The sequence below is a fragment of the Triturus cristatus genome, chromosome 4_1 (assembly GCF_964204655.1).
Source record: "Triturus cristatus chromosome 4_1, aTriCri1.1, whole genome shotgun sequence".
NCBI classification, from domain to species: Eukaryota; Metazoa; Chordata; class Amphibia; order Caudata; family Salamandridae; genus Triturus; species Triturus cristatus.
Window position 1 is genome coordinate 417,933,678 of NC_140585.1, and position 18,887 is coordinate 417,952,564.

Here is an 18,887-nt window from a genome sequence, read left to right on the forward strand (position 1 = left end):
TTACTGAAATGTCCATTGTTTTGGGGCAAGGGTGGGAGGGTTAGGGGGATGGGTGGTGAATGTTGTGGTTGTAAGGTGAAAGTCAGTACTTTTTAGACAAAAACGGTAAACATGCCTCAAACATTTGCACGCTGCAAGTCGATCCAAACAAACGACTTGCTGCAACTTGTGTAAAAAATATTTTATTTATAACTCTCAAGACGCATCTTTTATTTTTTTATTTAAACAAATAAATCCGAGTAAAAAAGTTAGTGGAAATAAATAGCTTGCAATAATTTAAGGAAAGTGCATGTGAAAAGGTGAAATTAGAAGAAGGTGAAGTACAAAAGTAGAACACGAAGACCATTTGATAATGTCTTTTCTATCTGGACAATTGTAACTGACAAAAGGAAGAAAACACCACAATGGTTTCTTCTAAGGAGTGTAATAGTCTGATATAGTTATTGGTTTTTTGCTTTATCAGCACAATTCATAAGTGTCACCTCAGATGGTACAAGAGCTAGATTGTTTTTTGCAATTTGTGCCTCAAAAGCTTACATTGTCATTCAATACTTTACGTACAAGGCAGTGTACCCGTGAACACAAGAACATACAATGTGCCCTCGCACAAACACTCCTTCTGTAAACAATAACTGCAGGTCACGCGCTGTCCTCGGAAGATTCGCTAAAGTCGTCGTCGGAGGAGCTGCTCTGTCCAGTGAAGGAGGAGCCCGGTTTCTTAGCACGCGCAGTGGCCGCTGGGACAGGAGTCGGCAGCGGATCTTTCGCTGTGCTTGTGATTCTGAAGGGAGGCTTTGCTGAAAGCACGTGTGCGGCTGCTCTTGCTTTACTATTGGGTTTAGATACGACAGGTAGCGGCGAGGGGGCGGAAGGTTTTGCTTTTCCAAATCCAGTGGGCAACAGAGTGGAGATGTTGATCTGAGGAGGGAAAATAAAACATTGTAAGCAGACGACTTAGGTTTCCAAAGTGCGTTTGAACTGTAACATGAACACAACTGCTTATTTATCGTGTGCAGAAGGCTGGGTCATTTTAGTAAAACCCTACCTGCAGTTATAATATCGGATGCATGAATATGTATACAGTACATTTGATGAAATATGCCCTCAATGACTTCTTTATGCAGTGTTTTAATTTAGTTTCAGCCATAAAGCGTGCATAAATGTTTTTGCAAAAGTGAATCGATTAAAAACCAGCTTAAGCCTCGTCAAAACGTAGCATTTCCCAAATAACAGACTCGTGGAACGACTACCTTACCGTTTCTCTGTGCCACAGCATGTATTACCAATTTCTTTTTTGCTTTAGAATTAGCAGTGCTATGAAAAGAAAAGCTAACCTTTTCAAAGATCTGAAAGGTTATATAAAAGTAAAGGAATCGGTAAACTTGAGCAATGAAGCCCAAACTGCCTCAAAAATAGTTTCCTAATCCTTTACACACTGTACATTAAACACTCCTCAGACACTAAAAGACATATCACTGTTGTGTTTCCAACGCTTTCATAAAATACATCTGTATGCACTCTTAGCTGCTAACCTCCTTAGACGAGGTGAGGTTTATTTATATGGTAACAGATAGAAAATTCATGGGGGCGCTAGAGAGCGTGTGGCCAAGATGGCTGCGTCCGTGTGAAGCTCCCGAGCAACGGAGCCGTTTTCCTCCGGTTCTCCTGCCCGGAGTGTGCTGCGGGGCTGCCGAGACTGCCTGTCCCTGCCTGTGGGCTCCCAGCGCCTGGTGACTCGACCAGTGGCGGCGGGGGCGGCCTCAGCCCGCGTGCCGCCCCCCTTGGGGATCTGACCGGAGGACAGCATGGAGAGCGCTGGAAGCGGCGTCCGGCCACGCGCATAACTCCACGCCGCGGCCCGCCACGAGGCGGCTGGGCCGCACGTCACGAAGCGGACTGGCAACGGGAGGACTGAGGACCCGCGAGGGGATCCCCCTGGGGCGACGGTGCACCTGACGCCTGCGGCATCGCCTGCGCTTTGCTGACGCCCCCTTACGCCGTGCTCCTACCAGTCCAGGCACCCCAGGACAGCAGGGGCCTACCGTGGTGGACGGCGGCGGATGACATTGCGGTCGGAGGCTCTGGAGGGGGACGTGACGCCTGCACCGCCCGGAGGCCCGGTGAGTGACCTGCTGTGGAGGACCCCTCTCTGGGCGTGAGGCTGGGGACGGGCCCCTGGCGAGTGCCCGACTACTGCCCTTCGGAGGCGAGGCGGAACACTGCAGCGGCGGAGGCGACCCTGGCGGCCGCGTAGTGGCCCTACTGGCCGCGCTGGTGGATCGGGGCGAGGTGCCCAGGGGACTGACCACTTGGCTGCTGCTGGACGCGGGGGAGTAGCTGCTACGGACCCGACGGAGTGCGACCTGGCGCACTTTGGCTCCTGGTTGCCCACGGCTTGCGGTGTACCTCCCCCGCTGGCGACGCTGCCCTGCGCCCTGACACCCTTGGCGCTGGCCTGACTCGTGGCGGTGGGACCAGACCACCTTTACTAACGGCGCCTGGTAGTGATTGGAGCCCCGATCGGCCTCGTGCATCACTGAACCCTCTGAATGCCATCGGCGCAGCAGCTGGCCATGGGGCGGCTCCGGAACAAGCAGGCAGAGACCAGACTGAGGGTGGACGGCCCTGATGCGACGACGGGGCGCCCTGTTGTGGCCACGGCGCCACCCGCATCGACCCTGGAGGCCAAAATGGACGCCATGTTGGCGGCGGTCGACCGGCTGAGCAACACGCTGGAGCAAACCCGCACCTCACTGGAGTCCCGAATCGACAAAGTCACGGTGGACTTCACCCTGCTTCACGCCGACCACCGCAGGCTGGCGGACACTGTTGCCGGTCACGGCCAGGCGCTACAAGACGTGCAGCCAATAGTGCGCAATCACTCTGCCACCTTGCAGGATCTGATCGACCGTGTTAACACCCTCGAGGACCGCGCGGAGGATGCGGAGGGCCGCTCCCGGCGCCAGAATATACGCGTCGTGGGCCTGGTGGAGGGCGAGGAGGGGCAGCGACCCGAGCAGTTTGTTGAGGACTGGTTACGAGATATCCTGCCCCCAGGAATGCTCTCCCAGCAGTTCGTGGTGGAGAGGGCGCACAGGGTGCCGATGCGGAAGCCTGTCCCCGGAGCCCGGCCGCGTCCTTTCCTGTTTCGCCTCCTCAACTACCGGGACCGGGACGTAATCCTCCGGGAAACGCGGAAGATGGGAGCCCTCACAATAGGGGGTGGCCCGGTGATGCTGTTTCCGGACTACACCGCGACTGTTCAGAAGCGGAGGAGCAACTACCTGGAGGTGAAACGCCGGCTCCGTGAGCTGCACATCCCATACTCGCTGCTGTTCCCCTCGCGCCTCCGGGTGGTCACGGAAGACGGGACAAGATTCTTCGATGCCCCGTCCGATGTTTGGGACTGGCTGGAGGAAACGGGCCGACATGGTGGCCCCCGGCCCGCGGACTCGGGGCCTATGGTGCGCAGAGAGAAGAGGCTGAGACGGCGGAGACAGAGGGACCGACGCGGTGGGTTGGGGCCGAGCCCCCCGGTTGCGCCCAGTCCGGAGAGGATGCGTGTGGAGCAGCTGGAGGCTCTGGAGGCGGTGGCCACTCTGGGGTCTGTGAGCAGCCAAGGGGACGTGGCGGCTCGCATTCACAGTGACACTGAGACTGACCTGTCCTCCTCCCCGTCCATCCTGATTTCGGAAGACCAGGTGTTGCCAGAGGTGACCCCCCAGACGGCCGACCTTCTGGGGTGAACTCTTGTTGGTTTGCTTTGTGTCCACTGCAGGTACCCTGGGGTGTCGGGCGGGTTGCTCCGAACTACTCTCCCGGGGGGGGGGGGGGGGGGGGGGAAGCCTCCTACCTCTGCTGTCCCCTGGCCCGTGACTTTTGGGGCCCTGTACGCTTCTGTGAGTGAGACGGGGGGTTGCGGGGATTGAGGGGTAGCACGGGTCCCCCTGTCCGGGGACCGGGGTTTCGGGCTTGTTCTGGTCGCGGGGGAGCGGGGTGACGGCGCCCCTCCGCGCACTCCTCTGGGGAGAGATTGGGCGAATGGCGGCCCTGCAGACACACGAGGCCCCGACGGGGGTAACACGAGGCTCTTGCAGGCCAGGACCAACGGTATTGCTCTTTAGCCCCTCGCAAATCCATCTCTGATTTGGTAGTTCACAGGCGATCGAGCCTTACATGTTTGGACGAATGCCCGGTTCTGGGGTTCGCCCCTGTGGTTATGGAGTTCCTTTTACTCATATTGTTTTTCATTTTGCCTCTTTACATTCTGCAGTGTTCTGCAGTTCTTTCACACACCATGTTCTTGCAGCAGGAGATCTGGGTGGTGGTCCTTCTGGTCTTTCTTCCCCCTCCCCTTCCCCGGCTGGCCCGCTTCGGCCGATGAATCTAGTGTTGTCCGCGCTCTACCCCAATGGCTGACACTGCAATCGTCACCTGGAACATTAGGGGCATGCACACACCAGCCCGCCGATATTCTGTTTTCGCCTATCTCCAGAGGCACAAGATAGGGGTGGCCCTTCTTCAAGAGACACACATGACACGGCCGGAACTGGACAGGCTGCGCGCCCGATGGAGGGGACAGCTTTTCGGGACCACATACTCCGCGCATGCTCGAGGTACACTAATTTGGGTACGGGCAGGCACGCCCTTCACATGCTCCGAGATGGTGCTTGACCCTGACGGTCGATACACTCTGGTGCGGGGGCGACTCAATGGGCACTCTGTGCTCCTGGGTTCTATCTACGCCCCGAACGTTGACCAACCGTCGTTCCTTGATCGCCTCTCGGTGGCCCTGACCCCGTATGTGGGTCTTCCCTGGCTGTTGGGTGGGGACTTTAACACCGTACTGGACACGAGCCTTGATAGATCCTATCCGCCACTCCGTAGTACACAGGCGGTCTCGAACGCGAGGAACCTTACTGATTGGCTGTCACGGTGGGCCCTTCATGACGTCTGGCGTACCTTACATCCCACTGACCAGCTCTATTCCTATTATTCTGCGGTACATGATCTTCACGTCCGCCTTGACAGGGTGGTGAGCTCCCCGTCGCTGGACCCTTTGATAGTCCAGGCGGGATACTTGGGCCGGACTCACTCCGACCACAACCCTCTTCGACTGCGTCTCTGCTGGGACCCGGGGAGACCACCCATCCCCACTTGGCGCTTGCGACCGGCTGCTCTTGAGGACGCGGAGTTCAGGGCCTCGCTCGGCACAGCGGTCGAACAGTTCTTTGACCTCAATGAGGGCACGGCGGGGAGCACGCTGACGGAGTGGGACGCGCACAAGGCAGCCATACGGGTACACTGTCTGGGGGTGACGGGGAATATCCGTAAGCAACTTACGTTGCTACTCACTGCTCTGGAGACCCGGCTACTGGCATGCGAACGTCACGGCGAGGGTGGTGGGCGGGACTCGACCCGGCTGGCCCGGCTTCGGGCACGCCATGCTGAGCTGTTGGAGAGGTTGCGCTGCCACAACTACGCTGCCCATTCGGCACGGGTCCACGCCACATCGGACAGGGCGGGGCGATTGCTGGCCTGGCTGATCCGACAGGAATCGGACTATGCGCCAATAGCCTCCATTTGCGGGTTGGACGGCACGCTGGTGCACACGCAGTGGGAGATCCACCAGACGCTCACGGCACACTACAAAGATCTGTACACCTCGGTGGGGCGACGGCAGGCACAGGATCTTGATCTGTTCTTGGGGGCCGCCGGCCTCCCCACAGTCCCGGATGCCCACCAGGAAACACTGGAGGGTCCCCTCACTCTGGAGGAGATAGGGGACGCGGTGGCCTCATTGGCCTCCGGCAGGGCGCCTGGGCCAGATGGTCTCCCGGCAGAATACTACAAAGCATACCGGGAGTCTCTGGTGCCCCGTCTGCACGCGTTATATCTCACAGCCCTTGAGGAGGCCACTCTGCCCACCTCCATGAGGGAAGCCTACCTGATCTCTTTCCCCAAGCCGGGGCGTGATCCTGCCCATCTAGGGTCCTATCGCCCCCTTGCCCTCCTCAACACCGACTACAAGATCCTGGCCAAGGTCCTAGCGGAGCGGTTGGCCCCCACCGTGCCTGTACTGGTGCACAGGGACCAGAATGGGTTTGTGCCGAAGCGTAGTACTTCGCTTAATCTTCGCCGGTTCTTCCGTGTTGCCACACACGGTGCACAGCATTGGCCACGGGCGGGCTGTCTAGTGTTAGACCTTGAGAGAGCCTTCGATAGCTTGGAATGGGGCTACCTGGTGGCTACACTATCGCATTACGGATTAGGCCTTGGGTTTCTGCAAATGGCGGCGCTCCTCTATAAGAACCCTGTGGTCCGGGTGAGAACTGGCCCGTATATTTCCGAGGCCATCTCGGTTGGCCGAGGTACCAGGCAGGGGTGCCCCCTTTCACCCCTCCTTTTTGCGCTTGCCATGGAGCCCTTGGCGGCCACCCTGCGGGGGATGTTGACGGATGGCATTCCAATGGGCGACGCCACCCACCAGGTTTCCTTGTACGCGGATGACCTCTTGATCTTCGTGCGGGACGTGGCGAATATCTCAGGGGACCTTGAACGGGTTCTCGCAGAGTTTGCAGCGCTTTCCGGGTTAAGGGTGAACGCAGCCAAATCGTGTCTCTACCCGTTCCGTGATGATACCCTGGATCCCCGGTTTCAACTGGGAGGTGTGCCTGTCCGGTGGCAACCGGACACTTTCCGTTACCTGGGCATTCAGGTGTACCGGCGACCCGCTGACTTAGTGGAGGGTAACTTGGGCAGGGCGGTGACGGCGATCAGGGCCCAGATGCGTTTCTGGGGCACCCTTCCCCTTGCGGTCACGGGTCGCATTGCACTGGTCAAAATGGTGGCCCTGCCCAGACTCCTCTACTATTTTGCTAACCTGCCAACCTATATCCCGGCGTCCTTTTTTGCTGCCCTGGAGCGCTCCCTTCGGGACTTTGTGTGGGGCACCGCACGACACAGAGTGGCGCTCTCTAAGTTATACCTCCCCACGGGTCAGGGGGGGACTCGCGATGCCCTGCTTTGCGCACTATTACCTAGCAGCACAGCTGCAATGGGTGGCCAGGTGGTTGGCCGACCGGGAGAGGGATGACACGGCGTCCGTGGAGCCACCGCTCCCCCTGACGGATGTCATCGCGTTGTTCCATCCGACGGCCAGAGCAACCAAGCCGGGGCCCCTCCTAGTGGCGGTGGCCTGTCGGTGCTATCGGCGTGCCCTCTACCTGACCCGGTCGCACACCCCATATGCCCCTGCCATACCGATCGAGGGTTCACCTAGCGGTCAAGGGATATTGCGCTCGGCAGAGCTTGCCGACTGGCACGCGGCGGATATTTGTACGCTGGGGGACCTCTACCACGACGGTGCGCTTATACCGTTCGCTCAGATGGCGGAGGAGACGGGGTTACCGGCTGGCCAGTTCCTCCGTCACCGCTCGCTAGTCGCGACGCTGACTAATCGGTGGGGTGCTCTTCAGGAGGAACCGGCGCAACACCTCATGATGCAGTACCTCCACGTCATGGGACGGGGCGGTCACATGATTCGCTGGTTCGCGGCCTCCTTGCGCACGATGGTGGCGGCGGACCTGTCTCCACTGCGGGGTAAATGGGAAATGGATCTGGACCGTCCCCTGACCGACAAGGAATGGAGGGACACGCTACGGGGGCCCACACGGATCCCCAGGAATCTGCGGTTTCGCCAAATCCAGTACTTCATACTGCACAGAGCATATCTCACTCCCGACTCCATCAATCGCTATTTCCACCGGGCGGACGCTGAGTGCCCACGCTGCAGGGCTCTGGATGCTGGACTAGTGCACATGTTATGGAGCTGTCCAGCGCTCGACTCATACTGGCAGACGGTGCATGGAGCGTTACGTACTTGCGCCGGCACGCTGGCACAGCGAGATTGGCCCGCCTGTCTGTTACACTTGTTTCGTAGAACTCCCCCCACGAAGGTTGCCTGTCGTTTCCTCGACCTGGGCCTGATTGTGGCGAAGCGGTTAATTACCAAGCGCTGGAAGGCGGCTGAACCCCCTCGGGTGCAGGCGTGGCGGAGTTCCTTGCTAGTGTGGGCGGGGGCGGAGGGTACAGCTCTTCTGCGAGAGGAAACGTTAGGCCTCAGACGCACACCCATAGCGAGTCAATGGGACGTACACCTACAGGCCCTGATGCAGCTGGATGGGGATGCCCTGGAACTCTGTGGGTCACATATTGCAGAGCCACTTCCTGGAGGGGAGGGGAGTGGAGGTGAGCCTGGGAGGCCCACTCTGGGGATTGGCGGGGAGGCCCTAGCCGAACCGGGAGGATGTGCGGACAATGACATTTGCCTCTCATAGAACGATAGGCCACGGGGGATAGGGGGGCCGGGTGGGGGGGGGGGGGGGGTGGAGGGTATCCTGAGGGTCGTATGGTCTAAGATCGAAACTGCTGCTGTTGCTCTGTTGGGCTTCTGTTGTTTAACCCATCTTCTTTTACTTAATTTCGGTTGTTACATGAATCTGTTTAACTGCGGGCGGTGGCCCTGACACTTACTTACTTGCATTATTCCACGCCTCGTAGTGGCGTTGGATTCTGCGGCTCACCGCATTCACAATTAGCGGATGCTCCCCTGAGTACCGGACTCATTGCCTGTGGGATATTACATTCATGATGTATGCTATGTCTATATCAACAAATGCTAATAAACAGATTTCATAATAATAACAGATAGAAAATTCATCTTATAGGGTCACGTTTTAAAAAAGGAGGTAAAAAAAAGATCAGTCTAAATGTTTTATGTACTTCAAATTTTCGACCAATACAAGTATTTGAAGAGCAATGTCAATAGGATTCTTCAGCAAGATCCAATACTCATTACATACAATCTTAAAATTGAATGAGGTTTGACTATGCTTCTCTAATGTGTTTATTGTAACTATAATTAATTTTGTTCCACTGGCAGTCTTCGCAATTACAACCCAGACTTTGCTTGCATTGCATTTATCCTTAGTGACCTCTGTAGAATATGTCCCTCTAATAGAAGAAACAGTATGAGCGTGTATCTCAAGATTCCATGTCTTTCTACATAACACTAGGAAAAACTACGCCCCACCACTGTTTAAAGTGAACTTTATGGAAGCAATTTCTCCACTGCTTAGATTTAGTTTTTCAGAAGTTGGAAGACTACAATGCTTTCTTAAATGGTTAAACAAACCTAAAGATGTACCATCCTTCAAACTATGACCAATCCTATTTTATTCTCCCCTTTCTGCACTAACATATTCCAGACAATTGCCTTCTTCTCAATTTGAATTTTCCTCTTATTCTTTAAGGGAACCTCTAGATGGATACAAGGATTAAATCCTATTATCTTATTCACTTTTTGCTAACAAAGATTCATAGTAGTCAGTATACAGCAGAGGTATTGAAAATGGGTGGTGCCCCCCCCCCCCGGGGGGCCTGAATTGATCTTGGGGGAGGGGTTGTATTGGGGAGTGAGAGGGAGCAGGCGTCTGTTCGAGAGGAGCACTTATGACCCATTACAGAGTGACTCACTGCCAGTCTGTTTAATTTCATTGAAACAGCACTATTTAAGCATAAGTCTCATCTCCATTTCCACTCATAGGGGAGGGATTAACTGTCAAAGTCCTTTAGGCAACAATTTTGCACAAAGGATCACACTGTAGATACCTCTATATTTCACTGAGTCCAAGTTGCATTTTTAAAAGGGATAAATGGTATGTTTGAATTGCTAAGTATCTGCAAAGCCGGAAATCTTTTTTTTTATAACCAACTTTATTAAGACATTTGCGGCAAGAAACAGTAAAACAGTGCAGAGATTGGTCGACGCATCTGCACAGCATTACAGCAATCCCAGTCATTAATATTATATAACGTTATACAGTCATAGCAACACACCATAATAGTTACACAATTACCCCCATATGCGTTCTTGCTTCGTAGAGCCTGAAAGATCGGCTTCTCCTGATGACGCACCTGTCCACCCCTTGTGCCAGCTTCTAACAGTTGGCGGCTTAGGCTGCTTCCATGCACGGGCCACATCCATGTGTGGCAACCAACCAGGCTATCCCCAGAAAAACACATTCAGCTCTAGGGCCCCCTAACATTCTCCATTAGCACCAACATTGTGTGCGTGGCACTAGTTCCAGGGTTCTGTCTAGGACAGAGAAAAGTACTTGACCCACTCCCAAAAGGGCCTTCGCACCTGACACTCCCAGGCATGGTGGAACAAATCTGCCACAGGAAGCACGCATCGTGCGCACACCGCTAGCACATCGGGGAGCAAGTGCTGTAAGCGCCGCGGGCTGAGATACCTTGCATGGAAGTAAATTTAATCATACGCAGCCGCGATAAAATCACCAACTGCCACGGCGCCATACAAACCTCCCTCCATTCCTCTTCACCCAAGTCTCCCACGCAGGACAACCATCTCTGCCAGGCCTTATCAACACCATCAGGGGCATGGATCACTAGTGATTTAGAAGTCACAGAAGTTGGCCCTTTACTCAGACGCCCTAGGAAAACCTTCGCTTCCAATGGACTGAATCCAGCAACGAGTCTTTTGAGAGCTTGTGGACCTGCAAGGCATGGCGTAATTGGAGGTACAGAAAGAAGTTAGACAGGGAATATTGAACCTTTAACTCCTGAAATGACAATGTTCCCTCCCTTGTTAACATCTCCCAGGTACGAGATCCCAATACGGTCCCAGGAGATAAAACCCTCCAGGTCAACAGCTGACCAAGCCACATTCCCTGCCATAAACAGGTCACCCCATTGAGGCGGTGATTCCAACCAGTGAGCTGAGGGGCCGCCCTCTAACAGATATGGGGCACCCGCGTATAAGAAGGCAGTATATCAGGTAAACGCACTCCGATCAAGCAGGTCATCTATGCACAACAAATGAATTTACAGCCGGTACGCCGGCTCATCCCACCCCTGTGAACCAGTTGTTAACCGGCACCAAGTGTGCTGCAAGGTAGTATAGGTAGATAGAGACCCAGACACCATCAAAGGGGGACCTGCGCACTGAATGAAATGCACCTTGTGCCTACCGCTGGCCCATACAAAGTTAGTGATCTTAGTAGTCAAGAAGTGAAACCATTTACAGCGGATGGTAGGGATACTTGCCCAAAATATACAAATAGCGCTGCAGGCATACCATTTTAAAGAAGGCAGGGCGCCCCATGGGGTTCAATGGCAGGTTGGCCCATCAGCTGAGGTCGCGATAAAGTGGCAGATCCAACCCCCGGAAGTTAAGGGCCCAGGCCAAATCTGGGAGAGGGGACACAAGAACCCCCAGATACTTGAATGGATTATGCCAGGTAGGAATATTGGGACACCAAACCTGCCCCAGAGCGTCCTCTTTTACCTCCACAATGCAGGACTTGCCTTCATTAACCCGGAGCCCGGAAGCCTCACCAAATTGCCGAAGGGACAGACAATGGGGCCAAGAGCGCTGGGGATACTTCAAGAACAAAAGCATATCATTTGCATATAGCGCTAAGCGATCTTCGAGACCATTCCCCCAACACCAGCCTCAAACCTTGGCATCACAGCATATAAACCGCGCCAGGGGGTCTATCACCAAAGCAAATAGCAGTGGGGACAATAGACACCCCTGGCGCAAACAGCTTTCGAAAGGGAATGCAGGAGAAAAAAAAAACATTTACACGAACCTGAGGAGTCGGGGCATGGTAAAGAAGACAGACCATTTGATGAAACCCCTCTCCCAGACTGACCGAGCGAAGGACTATCCATAAAATCCCAGGACACTGTATTGAAAACTTGGTGAAGTCAACTAGCAAAAGGGCCAGAGTGACATCGAGGTCTTGTGCATGAGACAGTGCCCCTTGGACCCTCTTAATACAATGGCGCGTGCTGCGGCCCAATATAAATCAGCACTGATCTGAGGGAACCAGATGTGTTAACGCTCAGCCACATAGCTAACACTTTTGCATTGATCTTAATGTCCGTGTTAATCAGCGAAATCGGGAGCTAGGTGGAACACTGTGCCCAAGGGAGACTCTCCTTGGGCAGGATGACGATTGTGGCACTATCTAGTTAAGGTGGAAAGGACCCCTGCTCCAGAGTGACTGTATAAAAGTTAAGAAAATGGGGGCCTAAAATCTCAAGGAAGCACTTGCAATATTCAATCGGATACCCCTCAGGGCCAGCCGTCTTTCTGGCCTGCAACCCCAACACCGCAGAGCTCACCTCCTCCTGCGTCAGGGCATGGTCCAACTCTTGGGCCAAGACATTGAGTACAGTCGGCAGTGGTATACTGTCCAGGAGGAGATTTGCAATTTCCGCTGGCGGCGGGAGACGTAGCGAATATAGCCCCCAATAAAATTCAGCAAAGGTCAGAGCAATTACGAAAAGATCCTCCTGGGGACATACCAACGAGTCCTGAATCACTGGAACCACTCGGAGATACCGCGTGTCGCCAGCCAGTACACTAGTTTATCAACAGAGGCATATACCATCTGCGTAGAGGTCCTCCAATATGCCTGGCTTCCTCCAAGAAAACCTGTCCAGGCTATGGCTAGATGACGACGGGAATGCTCGGTATCACGGTGGTGGAGGATAGCCTCCACCCGTAGTATCGGAGCTTCCAGGTCAGTCAGGCGCGCCACACGGAGCGCCTCGGCTTCACGTAAATTGCCTTTAATGTGGCCTCTCAAGGACGGCTTACTAGCTGCCCACAGCGTCTCTGCAGAGGCCACTGAACCTACGTTGAGTTCAAAGAACTGTTGTAATTCCTCCTCGACAACGGCCTTGCACTCAGAGCTTTGCAAATACCATGCATTGAACATCCAAACAGGGTGCAGGACTTGTGGGCTGAGTTTCCCACGACAACAACAGCGGGGCATGATCAGAGATACCACGCAGGAGAATGCACACAGATTAAACCGAGAGAAGATCTGCCGCCAGTAACAGCAAGGCTATGCGGGATTCCGCTGCATGCACCACAGATTGATGTGTAGGCCCGTTGGGTGAGATGCCAAGAGCGTCATGTATCGCAAAGGCCCAGTGAATCAGCCCATGAGCACAAGCAGACCAACCGGGAACGTCTGGCTGGATATGGAGCAGAGGAGGCACCCAGGACTGGATTAGGGAGCGCATTAAAATCTCCTCCAAACACCATAATGCCCTGGGGGACGAAGGATCTCAGTAATTGGATGGAGGGCTGCAGCAGTGGTGGTGGGACATAACAGGATTGAAAATTATAATGCCTCGCTTCCAAACAGCCCTCAATACCCACATAGCATCCCTAAGTGTCCGCGTGCTGCGCTGTGACGGCTTGGAAGAGATTAATGCAACAATATGGCGTCTCCTCTGGAGCCATGTGTAAAACCGGAGTGATAAACCCTGTCATAGACAAAGCGGCCCAGAAAGGGGCAATTCGTACCCAATAGCTGGATCTCCTGCAAGAAGACGACCGCTGACCTTTGTCGCTTGATATAGTGCAACACTGCAGAACGTTTAATGCGGTCCAGGAGGCCATTCACATTCTATGAGAGTACCGTTATCCTAAAGGGGTTTATGACACAGCCGGGAGGATAAAGGTCAGCCCCCACCCAAAGCTGGGTGAGACATGATGAGCTGAGGGCCTGTAGTGCCATGCCATACAAAACTAGCAACTGTGATCTGGGTGTTTGCCATAATCAACCTAAAAGGATTCAAGATGAGTTCTTCTTGAGCAGAGCCAGAGCCCTCCTCATCGGCCCCATGCTGGACCCAGAATTTCCGAGACTGGGGGGAGCGATCCTGTACACTCCTATGTGCTCCCAGATCGGTTCGGCTCGGGATTGTCTCTGCAGCAACAAACGCTCAGTTGCCCATTACCAAGCCTCATCCAGCGTTTCGAAGAAGGGAGTGTGAGATTGGAAAAAAAACTCTTAATCTGAAGGGAATCAGAAGCATGTAGCGCAGGTCTAATGCACGGAGTTTCTGCTTCACTTATGCGAAGGAGTGACGGGCAGGGTTTGCGGTGGAACCTTACCCCGCCCTATCCTCCAGGGCCAGAAATCCAATGGTCAAGCAGGAAGAGAGTAATAGTATCTCCAGGCCAGGGCCCAGGATGGCTCCAGGTTGGGGGTAGGGCACCTACCGCCAAGGCCACCAAACAGAATGTCCCCGGAGAGCAGACACTAGAGGGTGCGGGGGTCAGGAGACGTCCAGAAACAACCTGCAGGCTAGGATGTTAGACAGGAGGACTCCTGCCTAGGCAACCATCTCTGACCTTCACCTTCAGGAGCACCTCCCCACCCCCCGGTACCCTGGAGGCAGCGGCCTGACATCTGTCCACCTCCCGGGCCCAAGCTCCTCACCTGGGTTCCCTAACTCAGTCCTTGGGTAGGAGGCCAGTCTGCACTCCCAACTATTCCAGGCACCAGGAAGCCAACAAAGAGTGGCGCCCCATAGTCCACAATTGCAGTTGCTTGCTGCTCTCGCCGCCGCAGAGTTCGGCCTCCACCTCGGTAAAATTCAGCTTTAGTCCCGAGGACCCGGGCCAGGATGCCTCCGCAGCAGCCTCCACTTCTGGTCCTTCCCCGCTCTCCACACAGGCCTCCTCACCATGGGTCCCCCCTGCCTGGGTGCCCCCACGACACCACACGTGTGGACCAGGCTGAGACAGGGAGAAGAGGATCTTCCGCCCAGGCGGGCCAACGTGCGGCCTTCACCTCCGGTCCAGAGCACCATCCACACCTCACTCTACTGCTTCCTGTCGCGCAGCAGAGGGAGCGCTACGTCAGGTGGCCTTGGAAGTCTTCAGGGCCTCTCCACTGCAGGCAGATTAAAAGGAAGGCCTTCACCTCCTACTGGCCCGACAGCTCCCAGGCTATTTCCTTATCGCAGCACCAGCCAGGCCCACTCGGCCGATCGCCACCTAGACCGCCACTGAGCCCTACCAGGACTCACCAAGGTAGGAGTCGCTCCTGGACCAGAACTCCTCCCTCTGGTCCAGCTCCACTGCATCGGGATACAGGCCGCCCTGCACTGCCACTGTAAGACGGCGATTCCACTGTGCCCACCGGTTCCACAACAATGCGCTGCCCCCGCAGAGGCCTGGCAGCCCAGCAGCCTCCACAACGCAAGCAATCAGTCCGGTGGCCTCCTCAAGTCTGTGGGGGGCGGGGGTGAGGGTGCTCGCTTGGCAGCGCAGGGCCCCGGTACACCGAGGGTCGGGAAACGAGACGTTGTCCGGTAGGATAACAACGGATCATCCTCAGGTGACGGGAGCAACGCTAAGGCTCGACTGCCATCTTGGCTGCCTAGGCCACTCCCCCTAAAAGCTGCCAATTTTATATAATATGAGAAAATATGATTGTCATTCTGTGGAGCCCAAAGTTTTTTGTTTTTACACTAGTACAGAGAGAGAAATATATATATATATATATATGTTAGCTCAGAAAAGTTTTAAGAATAAAAAGATTTCATAGCAAAATTCAGTGGACTTGGATAAAAAAGGATGATTATTTAAAAATGTAAGCAAATAAATATCATGACATATAGGAGATGTTACAAAATTCATCAAGTGATACTATAAATCCCAGAAATATAAAATGAACAAACCAACTGCATATATCAAGACAAAAACATATACTAGTTGTATTGTTTGATAAATAAAATCGATCAGCCGGGGGAAAAGTGAAAATGTAGAAGAATGAATATTAAGAAAAAGACAGGAGAAAGAAAATAAAGGAATCAAAGAGGTGTGGGGGACATGTGCTCAAATGGAAGAAAATAAAAAAATGACATCAAAAGGATACTGAGCTATCAATCCCTGAGAAGACAAATTCATATAGTTATCCAGAGACCGCCAAACAATACTGAAGATGAAAGGAGAGTAATGTTTTTTCTCAACAAAAGTATGAGCTCCACGTAGATATGAGACCCATGCCCACCAGGTATGATAAGATAGTAGGTGAAAAGATTTCCATTCTGTTAGTATAATTTTAACAGCTATGGATAAAAGTAGATCGAACAGCTCCAGATTCATTTTTATCAAGGGGTAAAGGAATAACTGTAGCCCATGGACCTAATAAAATCATAGGCAAAGAAAGTTCTATATGTGTATTATAAATTAATGATAAATGTTTCTGTATCGGGCCCCAAAAGGAATTTAATAATGTACATTCAAAGAACATGTGTGGATGGGTGACTGGTACAAGATTCCAATTCCAACATAGATCACTATTTCGAAGTTTCAATTTATGTAAATGAGCCGGGGTCCAATGTAAAAGATTTAATGTGAAGAATTTAGATTGGATAAGCGAAGGAGCAATTTTATTGCGTAGGGATAATTTCCCAATCAAATACCAAGTATCTTGTGAAATGTGTTTACAAATGTCATCTGCAAAATGGTGAGACCATTTATCAGAAGTAATCGTAGACTGTGAAGGAAGTGGAGCAGATAAGAATTTATAGATTTTAGACGCAGTATGACCTGAACGTAACCAAATAGAAAGGAGTGAGACAATACCTGAATCCGTAGACAGGGATATTTTAGCAATTTTAACCTTTAGTTTTAAAAAAGAATGAAAGTCCATATTACAAAGATGATAGTTCTTGGCTAAAAAAGAAAAGGGAAGCGGCTCATGATTAGAATCATATAAATCCTTCACCAATCTAATACCTTTGGCTGCCCACAAAGAGGCTATGCTAGGATTAATATCAGGAGAACGTTTTGTGCGATAAAGAAGACCATCTTGATTTATGTATAGGTTTAGATACTTTCCTATCAACATATTTTAATGCATTAATCGTGTCTAATATAATACGTTGAGAATGGTTTAAACTAAGCTTAGAAGCTGTGAGAAAAGAAGGGGTGGACGAAGTAGTGCAAAGTTCCCTTCCAATATAAATCCAAGGGGGTACCAGTTGGGAATCCGGTAAGAACCAAAGGGCACCCTGAGACGCAAGGAAGGAGATCTGATATAGATTCCAAACCAGAAGATTACAACCACCCAACTCAGAAGATTTTCGGAGGTATTTGGAGGCAATTCTAGCTCGCTTATCGGTCCACAAAAATTTTGAAGAGTTTGAATCAAGTTCATGGAAGAAGACTGAAGAAAGTTTTATAGGTAACATGGAAGATAAAAAATTAATAATCGGGGTTATCATCATTTTAAGAGTTTGTAATCTTCCCCACCAAGAAATATATTTAGGAGACCAGGAAGATAAAAGGTCTTTAACCTTGGATAAGATTTGAGATTCATTATAGGTGATAGTGTCTGACAGGTTCTTACTGAATCAAATCCCTAAGTATTTGATACGAGTCAATTGCCATTTAAAACCTGAATCACCCATGTGAACAGGAAAACACAATGCGTTTAGGGGAACCAATTCCGTCTATCTTTGTTAAGAGTGTACTCAGAGACGAGCGAAAAATCACTTATGATGTTAGAGATAACGGGGATTGCTGTTGCAATATCTTCTGAAAAAATAAGAACGTCATCCGCATATGTGACCGTTTCAAGCATGTACGATCGAAATTGAAACCCCCCAATACCCTGATTCAGATTTAGTAGACGAAGAAGCGGATCTATAGATAGGAGGAAAAGAAGGAGTGAAAGTGGGCACCCTTGTCTAGTGCCCTGACGAAGATTAAAAAAGGAAGATGTAGCGCCATTAATTCTGATATTAGCTTTTGGTTGGGCATAAAGAGACATGACCATATTAATAAATGAATTGCCAAGGTTATGGGATTATAATACTGCTTGTAAAAAAGGCCAAGAAATTTTATCAAAAGACTTTTCGGCATCAAAGGTGATCGCCACCGATGGCAATACTGAAAGCTTTGCTTTTTCCAATATATGACAAAAGATCCGAATGTTGTCTCTGGCAAGTCTCCCTTTTACAAAGCCTGTCTGGGAAACATGTATGAGATTAGGAATGTGACACTAAGCGTTTAGCTAAAACCTTGGCAAAGATTTTAGCTTCCATATTTAATAATGAAATTGGACGATAATTTTTAGGATGAGCATGATCTTTATCATCTTTTGTTATAACTACAATAGTAGCCTCAGCAGCCGAACCAGAAATCTTACCAGAAAAAACATAATCATCAAAAATCCTCTTAAGATATTTGATAATTGAAGGAGTAAAAGTTTTATAAAAAGTGATAGGAAAACCATCCAGCCCTGGAGCTTGCCCCGAGCGAGTAGCCTTAATGACCTGGATGATTTCCTCAATATCAATTGGTTTCCCTAATTTAATCATGTCAGTATGGGAAATAGTATTAGTAGTAATTGATTGAAGAAACTGTTGACAGGTAGTCTTGGTAGATTGATTTTTAGGAGTGTATAATGTTCCATAAAATTCCCCAAGAAATTCTTGGGTATGGAATTTTTGTAACAATTTTTATCAGTAATATTAGAAGTACGAATCGCATTAACATTCGTGTTTTGATATTTTAGCATCGCAGCCAAGAGCTTACCTGCTCTATTCCATAACAATAAATGACAAGATTTTTGGGCATGTACACCTATGTAAGCTCTTTTAGTGACTATAGAATTAAAAGAGTATTTCAGATTTTTGATATCCTGCAGGAGTGATTTGTCGTTTGATTGTCTAAATAATTCCTCTTTGCATTTAATCTCATCCACCATAGTTTGAAGGGATTTTCTAATGTCGCTGTTCCTTTTGCCCATTTTTTTTAATAACATGACCCTGTATAGTACATTTAAGTGCATCCCACAATACAATTGGAGAGTTCACCGAAGATTCATTATCGTTAAAGTTATCAATTTCCACACCAAGATCTTTAACTTCATTATTATCTTCCAAAATTTCTGTATTGAGACGCCAGTTACGAGGGCCTCTCGTATCTGTGAGATTTAGAATAGTTAAAGACACTGCCGCATGGTCAGAACTAACTA

General features: G+C 51.2%; 1 protein-coding gene across 2 annotated transcripts in view; it reads right to left on the bottom strand.

Annotated features, from left to right (window-relative positions):
- Positions 1–166: 166 nt before the first annotated feature.
- LOC146855050 (NAD-dependent protein deacetylase sirtuin-3-like) overlaps positions 167–18,887 on the bottom strand; it is a 353,106-nt gene continuing 334,385 nt past the window's right edge. Inside the window, exon 8 of one of the 2 annotated variants that reach the window (XM_085650556.1) lies at positions 167–918. In XM_085650556.1, coding sequence (XP_085506682.1) covers positions 640–918 — 279 coding nt within the window. In that variant the 3' untranslated portion in view covers positions 167–639. The remainder of the gene's footprint in view (positions 919–18,887) is intronic. The other variant, XM_085650557.1, reaches the window with a different exon arrangement.